This window comes from Rutidosis leptorrhynchoides, chromosome 3 (assembly GCF_046630445.1).
Source record: "Rutidosis leptorrhynchoides isolate AG116_Rl617_1_P2 chromosome 3, CSIRO_AGI_Rlap_v1, whole genome shotgun sequence".
Taxonomy (NCBI): Eukaryota; Viridiplantae; Streptophyta; class Magnoliopsida; order Asterales; family Asteraceae; genus Rutidosis; species Rutidosis leptorrhynchoides.
The window spans coordinates 663703884-663717875 of NC_092335.1; the positions used below are offsets into that span (position 1 = coordinate 663703884).

Genomic DNA, 13992 nt, shown 5'->3' on the forward strand with positions numbered 1-13992 from the left:
TCTAAGTTTAGTCCGAGTATGTAGTCGCTTTTACTATATAGTAGTAATAATTTGTTTTAGATATACAGACATGTAAATGAAGTTAGTTAAGTCGTGTTTTTGGTAGGAAATGCAAGTCTTAGCATCTGCTAGTGTAGATGATAGTTGTTGCATCACAAATGAACCAACTGGTTTCCATGTATCTATGATTGGATAATGGATAGAAATGATCTTTACAAACCATCCTATTAAAACAAGACCGATTAAAAGAATAATTTCATTCCGATCATAAAAGAACCGAAGATTCATATGTATCAACTACTTAAAGTGCAATAATTAATCTTCATTCGAATTATTATCGACAACACGGATAACCATACGAGCATAGTACACTAGAAATTTGAACAACAAATTAACCAAATACAAAAACCGAAGTTGCAGAAAAAACAGAAATCGAATCCAAATAACCAAGCAAACATAACCAAACCAAACCAAAACATGTCATATATGCTTTGCTTGGTTGAAGTCCAAAAGAGAAATGGTCAGAGCAAGGGACATAAGTGGGTTGGGATGTTGAAAGGTGGAAAGTGGTTTGAGCCATCAAGATGCATTAACAAATATAATCCAAAATTAATATTTGTGATCATGTTATTTTATCTCCTTATGTTATACGACCGAATTCGATAAGTGTACATGAGCGTATAATCCGTTAATAGTGTTTGATTATCTTATAATCCGTCAATAAAACACTATATGTGAATCCAAAAGGAAAATTTGTCAATAATCTACAATCTAAAGTTGACTTCAGTTATAGAAATTTTGTCATGGAACATGAAAAAAGTAAAAACCTCCTATAGATAGTAAATGTTTAAAATTACTTTCCAAACATCGGGAACTATAGACAATTTGATCAATACAATTAATTAACATGTACTATGCTTTATGCTAGATTTTTTTGAAGATTCCCACTGATCTTAAACCTATAAACGGGTAAACGAATTAGGTTTTCTATGTTTAGACTACCAGGTAAAAATGAGTATTTTTAGTCGGATGTAGCCTAACCGGTTTATCTCTTGACCCCGTCCCTTTTACCTTAAACTCATATATGGTAGAAAGTATCATACTTATTCTCAAATTTGATGGCTGTTTGGATATATTCATATAATAATTTAATTAATATGAACATATAGATACATGGTACAGTAGTAATTACAGTATGCACATCTAATGGTATCTACTAAATACCCTTTATTCAATGGTTTGTTTTTATATTTCTTTGAGATGAACATCTTAACAACATTTACCTTTTATTATTAAATCACATGTGGTGGTATCATAGGACTAATTGAGTCTCAAAGTAATCATTAGTATGTTGAGAATAAGTGGCTCTATTGGTGAACAAGGTCCACAAGTGACTTTTATGCAATCACTAGTAGAATTCAGAACCCAAAAGTTGCAAAACTTAATTTTAACTAGCTTTTCAAAATGTAACTCTGTTTCCGTTAGTTTAGTTAAAACTTATAATCAACAACTGCATTGATCAGTTGTACTGAACAAGCAAACGTTCGCGCACCAACTAGTGGGAAGAGTTGAGAAAGAAGATTTCACAGATCCACTTTAACATTATCTTTTTGTTTTCAAACATATTGATTGAATTCTGACCAATTTGTTCTGTAATTCCACTATATTTTTTTTACAGGAAAAAGTGGTCTAAAAAACTGGCCCTCATGAGATAATATAATCTATTGTGGGACCATTTGTCTATTAGTTATACCAACTTTAAAACCCTTCAAGAAACCATCATTCTCCATGCAAAGACATCTGCTTTATTATCTCAAATCACAATCTATCAACTTTTTATATTCAATCAGATGAAGTAATCTTGATTGATTAACTATATATACAAGATTTACCCACAATTGTCTAAATGTGTATATCTAATAAGGGATACACACCACATCCATATAACACATACTTTTAGCCACACACAAATGGGATCTTTCATTAAAGCTTCAAACTTTATTGTTATTCTTATTGTTCTTCTTCTTCTTCTTCCAAGTGTTATTACTTCATCTCAAGACCATTTCCAAAAAGAAAGAAAAATGATTAATGATCATAGATATTCGTTGCAGATAATTGTTCATGCGTTTCTTCTCTGGGCTTCAATGGGGTTCTTAATTCCTGTTGGGATTTTGATTATTCGATTTTCGAACGCAGAAGAACGTGGAAGAAGATCAAGAATTCTATTTTTCATACATATTGTAACTCAGGCAAGTATTCGTCTTTTTGATGCAAATTTGCTGCTTTTACAATCATTTAGCATAAAGTCATTAGCCTACTGATTACATTATAATGCCACTTTTTAACTTTAATGATGATACTTAGTTAATTCCTTGTTCGTATTAGATTGTAATGAGTATCTTAAAACTTTAAAGGAAGGATAAGACAGTTATACTAGATTAATCTGTATTCTATCTTTATTAAACAATGTTAAGAGTATTCTAAAAATAGAACAAAGAAAAAAATAATAAATTTCAGTTTCTTCACTGCAGATACTATCAGTGATTCTTGTAACAGCAGGAGCTGTACTATCTGTAAAGAATTTCAGCAACACGTTCAATAACACGCATCGAATACTTGGTGTAACTCTTTATGGGCTTGTGTTCTTGCAAGCGCTTAGTGGGCTTCTACGTCCATCAAGGTGAAGTTGTGATTCATTTACTTATGATATGGTCCATTCTGGTTTTTTTTTTTGGACAGCTGTTAGGATCACCAGGGGACTTAACCACGCACGCGTTCATCTCCTACACAGTTATACCAGCCCCAACTGTGTGCCCAGGAGGAAACCGGCATCAATCCCGGGCATGACGGTAAACCCCACCCCACCCCCCCCCCCCCCCCCCAATGGGTCGAGTAATGGGTTAAATTGCATTTCAAATCACCCAAATGGGTCGAGTATTGTTTTTTCAAAATGTGATTATTGTTGTCGTAAAAACATAGTTCTTGCGACCATAATTTATGCATTAACTACTTATGATTTACAAAAAATGGACAACGTAAGGTGTTTTTAGTCAAGTCAACTGGATTTTGACCAGTACTAATACGGGTCAGATGAGCCCATTTTGCCACCTCTAATGTCAGTTACACTCACTGAATGAAGTAGTGTCATATGATTGCTCTCAATGTTTCAGGAACGATAAAAGACGAACTGTATGGTTTTTTGCACATTGGATGATAGGAACCACAGTTTCACTACTTGGGATAATTAATGTCTACACAGGGTTACACGCATACCAGAAAAGAACGTCGAAAAGTATAACACCTTGGGTTATCTTTTACACAACTGAAATCGTATGCATTGGATTCCTGTATTTGTTTCAAGAGAAATGGCAGTATATACTGAAACAAGGGGTAAATCGGGGTAATGAACCTACAACTACAATACAACCAACGGACAATCAAGAAAATTTGGCAAAACGGAACGTTAATTCATGTTGATTGAAATTCTTTGTATAATAGATTAGAGTTTTTTTAAAAAAAAAAAAAAAAAATCATATTGTGCATATTTGATGTGTCCTATCGTGCTTTAATGTGGTAGGCTATATCAAATATATATAAATGTCTCGCACAACGTGAGATTGAGTATTGTTGTTGTGCATATTTGATATTGATATGTATGGAAGTCAAGTTAATGTTCTGGTTCATAAAACCTATGGAATTTTGTATAGTATATTAATTGAGCCATAAAAATTAGGGATTTTGATCTAAAGTTCTAAACTAAAGATTTGATGTAAATTTGCTAAAGGTTTGAGAAATGTTTTTTATTTTTTTTCATTTTGAGTCTTTGTATCCATCCTTATAGAAAATTAATGTTATCCAATGTGTTTCTTTAATCTTCTATGTATCATTTAAATATTATAACTATAACTATAACTATATACTAATTCCCATGAGGCTGTTCATAGTGGCATGGCTGTAATTAACCAACTTCAAGGGTAAAATGGTAATTTGCCAATTTTGTGAAAACTTTTTTCGTTACTTTTTTATTACTGGTTTTCTTCACTTCCTTTTTGATTCCTTTATATTTTTAATGTTCAATGTTCAATTAAGAGATTAACAGACTAAAATTACCCCGCAGCCAAGGTTGAAAAGGACGCGAGACGGGGCCGAAACAGTAGCTACTTCAAAATGTCGCAACGGAAAAAACGGGGCCGAGACGGGGTCGAAACGGATGTTGACTAATGTTGACTTTAATATATATGAATATATATTACACATATTTTAGAGTTAAAAAACTTTCGTTGACAAGTTTGTACCTATAATTGTTATTAGTGTTAATATAATACAAAATGGAATACTAAACTAAGTCAATTTTGATTGATTTGATCGACTTATGACCGGTTTTAACCGAATTTCTGACTTTTAACCGGCGTTGACCCAATTTTTCCTGCATTTGACCTGAATTTTGACCGTTGACCGGCTTATAAGAAAATGGGACGGGGTCGAAACGGTTTAGCCACCAAAACGCCGCAACGGGCGTCGCAACGGACGCAATGGACGCCGTTTACAACAGTGCCCGCAGCAAAGCACGAGTTTTTTCCTTGTTAAATACCATATGAGAAACCATTAAAAGGTGGCATTTGTGGATTATGTATGATGAACGAAGTCCGATTTTTACACCACTATTTTTCAACCGTACATTATCAAAATATGATTTAAATTGTTCTACTCCATATAACATTTAGCGACGTATGAATAAAAATAAGGTGGTGTTACCACCGATGAAAAACGATCACAATGGCTAACATTCATATCCGAACATTGAACTAATAATAGTAATGGATAGCTCTAACATAGTGTATGTCATTACCAACTTATAAGAGCTGATTGATTAAGATTTAAGATGCAAGTACACTGAATAAATTATAAGAAAAATCTACTTTGTGACTTATTGGTAGGGATCTACCACTTAATAATGTTCACATTTTTTTTGTGAAACCTGACATCTAAATAAGGTCATATGCAAAGGATATCACACTATATATGTTCAAAAATTGTAAACATCCACCAAGTATCTAACAGCTCAGCGCTAACGAAAAATGATACAAAAGCACAATAAAGTGGAGCATCATGCTGTCTCCTGCAATTGAGGTGCCTGCATAAAGAAGTACTACAAAAAACAAAACTAATCGATCAAGCCCAAAACAAATCAAACTTCTTTAGATGAGTAAAACTAAAATTAAAATCAATATAATTACCTCAAATGATTTGCCAGATCGTTCAAATTCAAGCATGCTTAGAGCAACTTCACAGCTTTGAGAAACAATGGGCTCCGGATCCTTCAAAAACTCCTCAAGTAGAGAGATACATTGGTCATCTATCAATATTTTGAAATGTTAGAATCATTAACTTTTTCGGGATCCAAATACCGCCATTAACTTCAAAAAAACACTAAGGTGTTGTTTGTTTTTCAGTATGCATCTTATTATGTCTTAGGTTTGCACGTCCACAGAAGTTTTTACTGCAGACTGATATCTTATTCTGTATGCAAACTCACATACTTAGAAATATGCTTCTAATTGATGCAGACATGATTAAGTTATTTTCCAGACATAAAAACAAACATACTTTATACTTTACTATTCATAGTGACCTTTAGGCCACATCTTCTCTACAGACATGGTCCGCAAATCTTCAGACAAATATATCTTAAAAAACAAACATCACCCAAGTAACTTACGTGGTCCTAAATATAGTTAAGAGGTGGCAAGTTCAACTTATTCCCTCATAATGGATCTATAGGGTTAGTTTTTTTCTCTAACGGGGCAAGCTTGCAAAAACCAACGAATGTAGTTATAAAAGAAACCGGGTCAAATGGGTTTAACAGATTGTAACCCAACATTAAATGTTAAGCACGTAAAACTTCTTAAACCATTTTAATCGAAGTATTAGATTATATTATTATAAAACTTCTTGACAAAACCGACCAAGATCAACTTACCGAACCTATAATATAGAGTACACGTTTTGACCCAAAGCTGTTACTTATTCACCCATATTACTAGTTTATCATAAGCCTACGGTCAACAAAATATGACATTAATCTTATTTAACAGTTTAGAATTCATATAGACAATGGTAACCTAACCTGCGATAGAACCCAGAGCCTCGGCAGCCTCATGTCTAACCATGGGATGCTCATTCACATCTTTAAGTATACTCGATAGTGCATCTGAGGCAGCCTTGTTTTGCAACTGACCCAAGACATACGCAACCTGAAACTCAAGAATTGTAAATCTGCCCAAAAAAAGAATAAGAGCAGGCCAAATATTAAAAATTAATAGTAACCATACCTCATGTCGCAATAAAGCACTTTTTGCATTTAAAGATTCTATTATGGCAGCAACTGCTTCATCACCTCTATGATTGCGGAGTCCAAAAAGAGCACCATATCTCTCATACATACCCTTTTCTTCGTTCAAAATGACTTCCCTGTATAATATAATAGTCCACGATATATACCATCAATTATCAAACCCTAGCCAGTTAAGATTAAGGTGTTGTTTGGCTTTCAGTGTGCAGATCTTATTAGGTCTTATGTTTGGGCGCTGGCAGACGTACGTTTTTACACAGTTTTTTTTTTTTTTGAAGACATAATATAAAATAATGTCATATTCTGTCTGCAAACTCGCAAACTTGGAAATAAGACATGATTTACTTATTTTGCAGACATAAAAACACATAAAATAATCTTCATCATTCAGCAACATACAGACCTTTAGGCCACATCTTCTCTACAGACATGGTCCACAGATATTCAGACAAAAACATCTTAAAAAACAAACAGCGCCTAAATGTGACAATACATGCAGGTTGAATACAGTCAAAAGGGGTTCGATAGGCTGGATATATCACAACCAACTCAACCCATTGCAATTATCATCAGATAACTTAATATTGAAACCTCAAACAAAGATTTACAACTTAATATGCATAATGCAACAAACCTCAATTCAGGAACTGAAGAACAGGAAGCAGGGGCAGCTGGATCAACTGACAGAAACGGCGATGTGTCGATTGCGGACGACTGATCGTCATCACCAACCTTCTTCATCTCTTGAATTCGTGATAAAGCCAATTCACACGTCTCCCGAACTTCTTGTGCGGGATCAGAATCTAAACTATCCTTCAAAAGAGAAATACTACTCTCCAAACCAATCGCACCAAGAGCTTCAGCAGCCTATTCGTTCATACATATTACAAAAAAAAAAAAAAAAAAATCAAATACCATAACAAGCAATGACGGCACGGTACATTTAAGAACAAATAGAAAGAACGAGTGGAAATAAACTGAACCTCATGGCGTACTATTGGATGTAAAGAAAAATCATTAAGAACAAGCTTTAGAGCAGGAATAGCATCAGCATCTTGCATTTGACCTAAGGCAAAAGCAGCCTCGTGTGCTAACAAATTCGACGGATCTTTTGTTGCTGCAGTTAACAAAATTATAAATATCTTAAACATAATACTACGTATTAAGTAATATACTTAACGGTGATTATATGTTTAATAAAGTATTTGGTTAAACTTATTTTTCAGGCTTATAGTATTTAATCATTCATAAACTTCAAAGAAAAAAAAATAAATAAACTTCCAAGAAAAAAATTAGCTTACACGCAATAAAAAAACATCTTAATTAAAACTTGCAAATAAAAAAATTCATGAGCACGAAATCAAGCAAAAATTCAGGTACTTAAGTAATTTACTTTGTGTTTTAAATTAAAAAATAAAATAATAATTACAACAATAACTGTAACGAACCAAGGATGAGAGCATTGCGAGGTGCAGGACCACGAAGATTGCGAAGAGAAAATAGGACTCTGAAACGCTCGGAAATTGGTTGAGATTGATCTAATAATCGTTCGCATAGAAATTTTTCTGTTTCTGGAGTTACTTGAAATGAGTTTGAATCAACTGCCATTTTTCAAATTTAGGTGAAAGTGATTTAAGAAGATGAAGATATTGGAATTGTAAAAACCCTAGAACGTTAGATTGTGTGGAAGAAAGTTTAATCGTGATTTTTTGTGTTTTTAGCTTACGACTGCAGCAATTGTTTATTTTCATATTAGGTCCTTATACTTTGAAAATAACATGACTTTGCGTTGAAAGGTTTGATTATAGGATCGTATACCTTTTTTTTAAACAGAGATATCACTCCTAGGAGAATTAACCACATTTACGATCATTTGTCACACACATGTTAGGGGAAAACCTGGTAAAAAAAACCCTAGAGGATCGATCTAGCCATATGACAATGTCAAGGATCAAACTAGTGACCTCTAAGAACCCAGACTAGTTGGAGTACCGTTCAGATAATGCCTACTTAATTATATGATTCTATACTATTACCAACATGAGAAAAAAATATCAAAAACGGTCACTGATAAAACGATTATGTCACGTAGATCTAAGTATAAACTACTCTGTATATTTTGGTAATTAGTCTAAAAAAATTTAAAATTAATAGTGGTGTGAAATTAAGTTTTCTATGAGTGGGGGCGGGGCTTTATATAGGTAGTATTCCCTAAAATTTGATTAACTGGTGAAGTTTGTATTTTTTTTATTTTACGAATTTTTGAGCTTTTGATTCGACAAAATCATAGTTCATATGAAAAAATGTGATTTAAATGGCGAGGACTCGTAGAATTTTCAATATTAACAATTTACTTCAAAATATTTCTTACGTTCAAACTATACTAGCAACAAATTTTGGAGTAAAATGGAAAATGGTTATAACAATTACACTAACTCCGTTAGGTTGTATATATTTACGCAAAACATTTTTCAGTTAGATCGTCTACACCATCTTCTATTAAGTATTTTTAACAACATGCAAGAATTTTAATGTATAATCGTTCACGTATTGAGTGTAGTACATATAAAGTGAGAAGAATGAGGGAGAATAATAGAATTTTTATTTTTATTTTTATTTATTTATTTATTTTTTTTTTTTTTTGTGATTGGTTAATATGATACTCCGTATAACTGTGATTGTTGTAGGATACTTCAAAAGCAAAAGCAAAAGTTCAAGGTCCAAGGAGCAGAAATCTGATAAACGAAGGGTCCTTCCTGGACAATGTAAAACAACAAAACCAAACAACCAAAAATTTTATCGGAAAGTTCAAGGTCCAAGGAGCAGAAATCTGATAAACGAAGGGTCCTTCCTGGACAATGTAAAACAACAAAACCAAACAACCAAAAATAGTATCTCCGATAAATTAGTCACCGGAGAAAAACCAGCAACCGGCGATCATCTTTTAATGGCAATAGAAACAACAATTTCATTAAATAATAAAATTACACACCAAGAGATCCCTACTAATCTCTGCTTTCATTCAAACCCTAAAAGGTACCTTCTTTTTCAATAATCCCAAAATATTAATCATAAACAATTTCTCCTTTCTCATTTCTGCATTCATTATCCCAATTTTACATCTTTTTTCATATTTTACATAAACGAACCATGTAAAATTAAATTATGATGCTGTGAACGTAGATGTCTTGTAGTAATATCTTTTCTTATATATAATTTATAATTTTTTATGTTATAATTTTAAAGATATTAAGATGGGAGTGAGTAAAACTGAAATAAATCTAAAAAGATTGCTTGCAGCTGCTCCACAGCAACAAAATAAAGTCAAGATGATGCATGTAAGTATTATGTCCTTTAAAAACTCCCATCAAGTTAACTTCTTTTTTCAGTTGCCATTATGATTGTCTACTCTTTTTAATGTTATTCGTGACGTTATAGATTGTGCGTTTGATATATGTATATATTATATATACAGTATGTTGCTACCTTAAGAGAACAGTTGGAACAGATCGCGTTAGAGCATACTTCTGATGGATTACCAAGGCCTGATTTCTTAACTGTTTCTTAGTTTGTTTGTACATCTGTGTTATGGTATTAGTATCTCACACAGGTGGCAAAATGGGTTGGGCGGGTAGCTTGTCTAAAACAGTTGATGTTGAAACTTGAAAGGGTTCGGGTCGGGTCGGGTCAGGTTGATCCTCCATCATTTTTTCAAATTTTAAGATAATGTTCAGCATGATAGGATTGTAATCTGTCTTTGTGTCCATAGACTTTCAAAAGCTTCAGTGAATGACTACTCGGAGAAGATTGAAGCTATTGCAGCTAAATTGGCTACCCCTGTTGTATGTTCATTTCGTTTTGTGATACTTACGGAGTATAATTCATAAATAGGCTTCATTTGCTTTATAATACTATATAACTAATATATATATATATATATATATATATATATATATATATATATATATATATATATATATTTCTCTACAATTTGGCAGCCAGATGTCGTAGCGTTTCATGAGCTTAGAGTTGATACATCTACGAAAGAAAACGTCAGTAAAAAAGAAGAAGAAATTATTACATCGCCAGGGTTAAGAAGAAGGCTTGTGTAAGTAGAGAGTGTACAATATTACTGAGTTTGACTTTTGATGTTTGACTTCAAATTTTCATCATGATTTAACAGATCCTCATCGGCTGAACACAGGGGCCATGATCCTTTTGAATCTACTGATTCATCTCCCGTCAAATTGGATGCTGAAGCACAAACACATATCACAAAACACAGGTACTTAATGCCTAAAACTCTTATAACTAATAAACTAGCAGTGGCAATCTCGACCTGTTTACTTATAGTCTTGACCCATATTGGGTAAAATTATGCACAAAAAGCCTCAAAAGGAGTGTGTCAAATGTGTAAGTCACCCACAAATGCAAAAACTTCCTGAAATCATTTTAGTCCTAACATTATTTTAATATTCGAATAATATAATTTTGATAATTTTATAATTATATTTGGAACACTAACTGTTTCCAAAAGAGCTATAAATGTTGGACGAAAAGTGTTTTGAGGTCAACCTGACTTATTTTGAGACTACGGGTGCGTTTGTTTGCCTCTTAATGGAATGATTCAGCGCTGAATGCTAAACCATTCAGCATTCAGTGCGTTTGTTTCTAGCCTCTGAATGACATATGGTGCTGAATGGTTCAGAATTCAGTGTTGAACCAATCAGAGCTAAAACACTCTCTTAACCATTAAGAGTCTAAATTTTTAGTAATATTCTCCTCAAATCATAGCCAGAACACTTAACCAACATGAATATTGAATTTTTTATTCATGTAACACGTTATTAAGGTAATTTTAGTCTATTAATATCGTTCATTCAAATAAACAACTTATTTTCATTCGTAACAAACTTTGTTCAGAGCTTTGAATCATTCAGATTCTTAACCATTCAGCGCTAAATCATTCAGCTTTATCAAACGCATCCCACATATACTTACCCATTTGAACCCATTAGCCAACGAACCCGCTCATTTTGCCACCTCTACCAAGTGCTAACCTGGTTTTGTCTCGAACAGGAAGCTTCAAGAAGATTTGACGGATGAAATGGTGCTATTAGCTCGACAGCTTAAAGAGAACAGTATTAAGATGAATAAATCCATTCATAATACTGAACGAGTAAGTCATGAGAGACATTATACATTTATACTCCTGTTTCAGTTACACATTTTTTAAACTAATTTTGTTATCAAATTTTTGGGTGCTATTTGAGTGCAGATTCTGGAATCAACTGAAAAGGCGGTTGAGCATAGTCTGGCAAGCACTGGGCATGTTAATACACGAGCTACGGCTATATACTCACAAGGTTTCAAGACATCATGTTTCACATGGTTTATGATGTTTGTAATGACATGTATCTTTGTCATGGTGGTTCTGCTTATTAAAGTTACTTAAAAGCCCGGCAACTCGGTCCGATAACTACTTACCAAATTTTTTGTTACTATTCAAAGTTTCAAGTATCTTTTGTGGTGGTTGTTCGAGTCGTATACCATCTCACTCATCATTATTTTTCTTATGAGCTCGAAACATCATTGATATGTTTTAAGCGGTTTAACGTTACTCATTGATGGCTGCGTAAATTGCTTGCAAGATATAACATGTGACGACTAACATATCATTGCACCCTTGCAGTTGTAACCATTTTGAGCCTCTTATGACCAATGTTGACTGTTTTGGCTAGAGTTGAGACACTTGGTTTAGAAGGGCATCAAGCCTCCCATTTGTATTTATATTGTTTATTTGGTAACATGCCAGATTTCGAAAATTCAAATGATATTTGGAAACAACTTATTTTTGTAAGTGAATTGTAATCTATAAGTTCTATTATAATCTTAAAATGATGATGTAATAATTATCTTTTTTCCTTCTATAAAAAAAAATTAAAAAGAAAAAAAAATTGTGAAGTCATGTAGGTGATGTCATAAATAGAATTATTTTTACAATTAAATTAAATCTACTTAATGATATCATAAATAAGGATGATCTTAGCTTAAAAAAATTCAAAAATAAAGAAAAAAAATTATAAGTCTTCGTGATGATATCATTAAAATAATTAATCATATTTAGTAAAAATATTAACATGTTAATTTTATAATATATGGATCATTATGTAAAATCTTATGATAAATTACCCTAATGACCAAATGTACAATATTTGAAACATTATGTACAACCTTATGGTAAAACACCCTCAGGACCATATATACAATATTTGAAGCATTATGTACAACCTTATGATAAAACACTCATATGACCATATGTATAAACTTTAAAACAAATTGTACAATCATTTACAAATCATCTCATAAACGTGTACAAACTTTGAAGCATATTGTACAACCTTCATATAATAATTGTATTTTAATATAAAAAAATATCAAGAGACATTTGTTATTACTAGTAATAATTATTAAAAATATAAATACTCAATTTTTAAACAAAGTTTATTATTATTTATTATAATTATAATTATGGTTATTATATTATTATTATTCAAATATGAGTGCTTTTACGAGATTAATTACGTTACATATGTATGTGAAATACATGTCTCGATAAAAGGTTGTGATGTAGGCTTTTATGCCAAAGTTAAGTATATCAAGGTAGTTCATTTATTCTGACCAAGTTAAGTACATCAATATATTTGTAAAAACAACGACAAGTTTCTTAGTCGGAATTCGGTGTTCCACGGGTAATTAAACTAAATGACTTATGCATTTACATTCTCTTAAAACATAAAACATATTATTAAACTTTTTCGTTTAAACAAACCCGTGATTTCACGGGTCATTTCACTAGTTTGTAATATAGTTGAAAAAGAACAGTAAAAAGAATTAGCAGAAACACCATCGCTTCATGATATAAGTCTCATCTGAAAATTTTAATTATTTATTAGTTTGTTTAAAAAAATTAACTTAAAAGGATAATGCACCAGCCAGGAATAGAAACCCGGGTCTGTACGGTACTATTCTACCACTAGACCACTGGTGCTTGTTGACAGTTCTAACTCGTAAATTCTTTTATATCATATAATCCAAAAACAAAAGAAAAGGAAAGAAAAGGTAATTGTCAAATGAATTTATGATAAACAGTGTTGTATTAAATCAGATAAAATAAACTAGTACCCTAACCAAATTTTTTTTTTAAATAGTGGGTATCATAATTAAGTTCCTTTACCAACGAAGCATTGTTTCAATGGTACCGCGGTTACACTTGTGTACTCGCAGGGCTAGAGGTCTCGGGTTCGAACCTCGTCACCCGCTCTAGGAATTGAAACATTATTCCTTGAAGGTGGCCCAAAGGGAAGGTTTTACCGACCCGCTCCGGGACTAAGATCCGGCCCGCCTGCCCCTCGGGATGGTTTAAGGGTCGGATCCTCAGAGTGTGGTTCGGGTTTCCTGCCCGAAAGCGCGCGTGTGTGTGCAAATGATGACTAGACTTCGGTCCGGACTGATGCAAACTTGCCTTTCAAAAAAATAAAAAATAATTAAGTTCCTTTAGTTTTATAATTACCAGAAATATAACTCCTGATGAATTCATTTTGACGTTCGTGTCTCAGATTTTATTGTGTAATCTTGCA

General features: G+C 32.8%; 3 protein-coding genes across 4 annotated transcripts; 2 read left to right on the top strand and 1 right to left on the bottom strand.

Annotated features, from left to right (window-relative positions):
• The first annotated feature begins 1970 nt into the window (after window positions 1-1970).
• Window positions 1971-3477, top strand: LOC139902569 (cytochrome b561 domain-containing protein At2g30890-like). The gene is made up of 3 exons (XM_071885178.1): window positions 1971-2249; window positions 2532-2680; window positions 3171-3477. The coding sequence occupies exons 1-3, from the start codon at window positions 1971-1973 to the stop codon at window positions 3475-3477; spliced, it is 735 nt and encodes a 244-aa protein (XP_071741279.1).
• A 1367-nt stretch (window positions 3478-4844) lies between these two features.
• LOC139899268 (deoxyhypusine hydroxylase) lies at window positions 4845-8020 on the bottom strand. 2 transcript variants are annotated; one of them, XM_071882087.1, is made up of 7 exons: window positions 7801-8020; window positions 7348-7469; window positions 6987-7219; window positions 6333-6471; window positions 6128-6254; window positions 5238-5356; window positions 4845-5149 (listed from the first exon to the last, which is right to left on the bottom strand). In XM_071882087.1, the coding sequence occupies exons 1-7, from the start codon at window positions 7958-7960 to the stop codon at window positions 5108-5110; spliced, it is 942 nt and encodes a 313-aa protein (XP_071738188.1). In that variant the 5' UTR covers window positions 7961-8020; the 3' UTR covers window positions 4845-5107. The 2 variants fall into 2 exon arrangements, with proteins under 2 accessions (XP_071738188.1, XP_071738187.1); XM_071882086.1 differs by having other exon boundaries at window positions 7336-7469.
• Window positions 8021-9008: 988 nt separating this feature from the next.
• On the top strand, window positions 9009-11884 carry LOC139902570 (uncharacterized). Its single transcript, XM_071885179.1, has 9 exons — window positions 9009-9117; window positions 9599-9690; window positions 9828-9911; window positions 9963-10043; window positions 10087-10194; window positions 10351-10460; window positions 10536-10637; window positions 11432-11531; window positions 11631-11884. The coding sequence occupies exons 1-9, from the start codon at window positions 9009-9011 to the stop codon at window positions 11805-11807; spliced, it is 963 nt and encodes a 320-aa protein (XP_071741280.1). The 3' UTR covers window positions 11808-11884.
• The last annotated feature ends 2108 nt before the right edge of the window (window positions 11885-13992 follow it).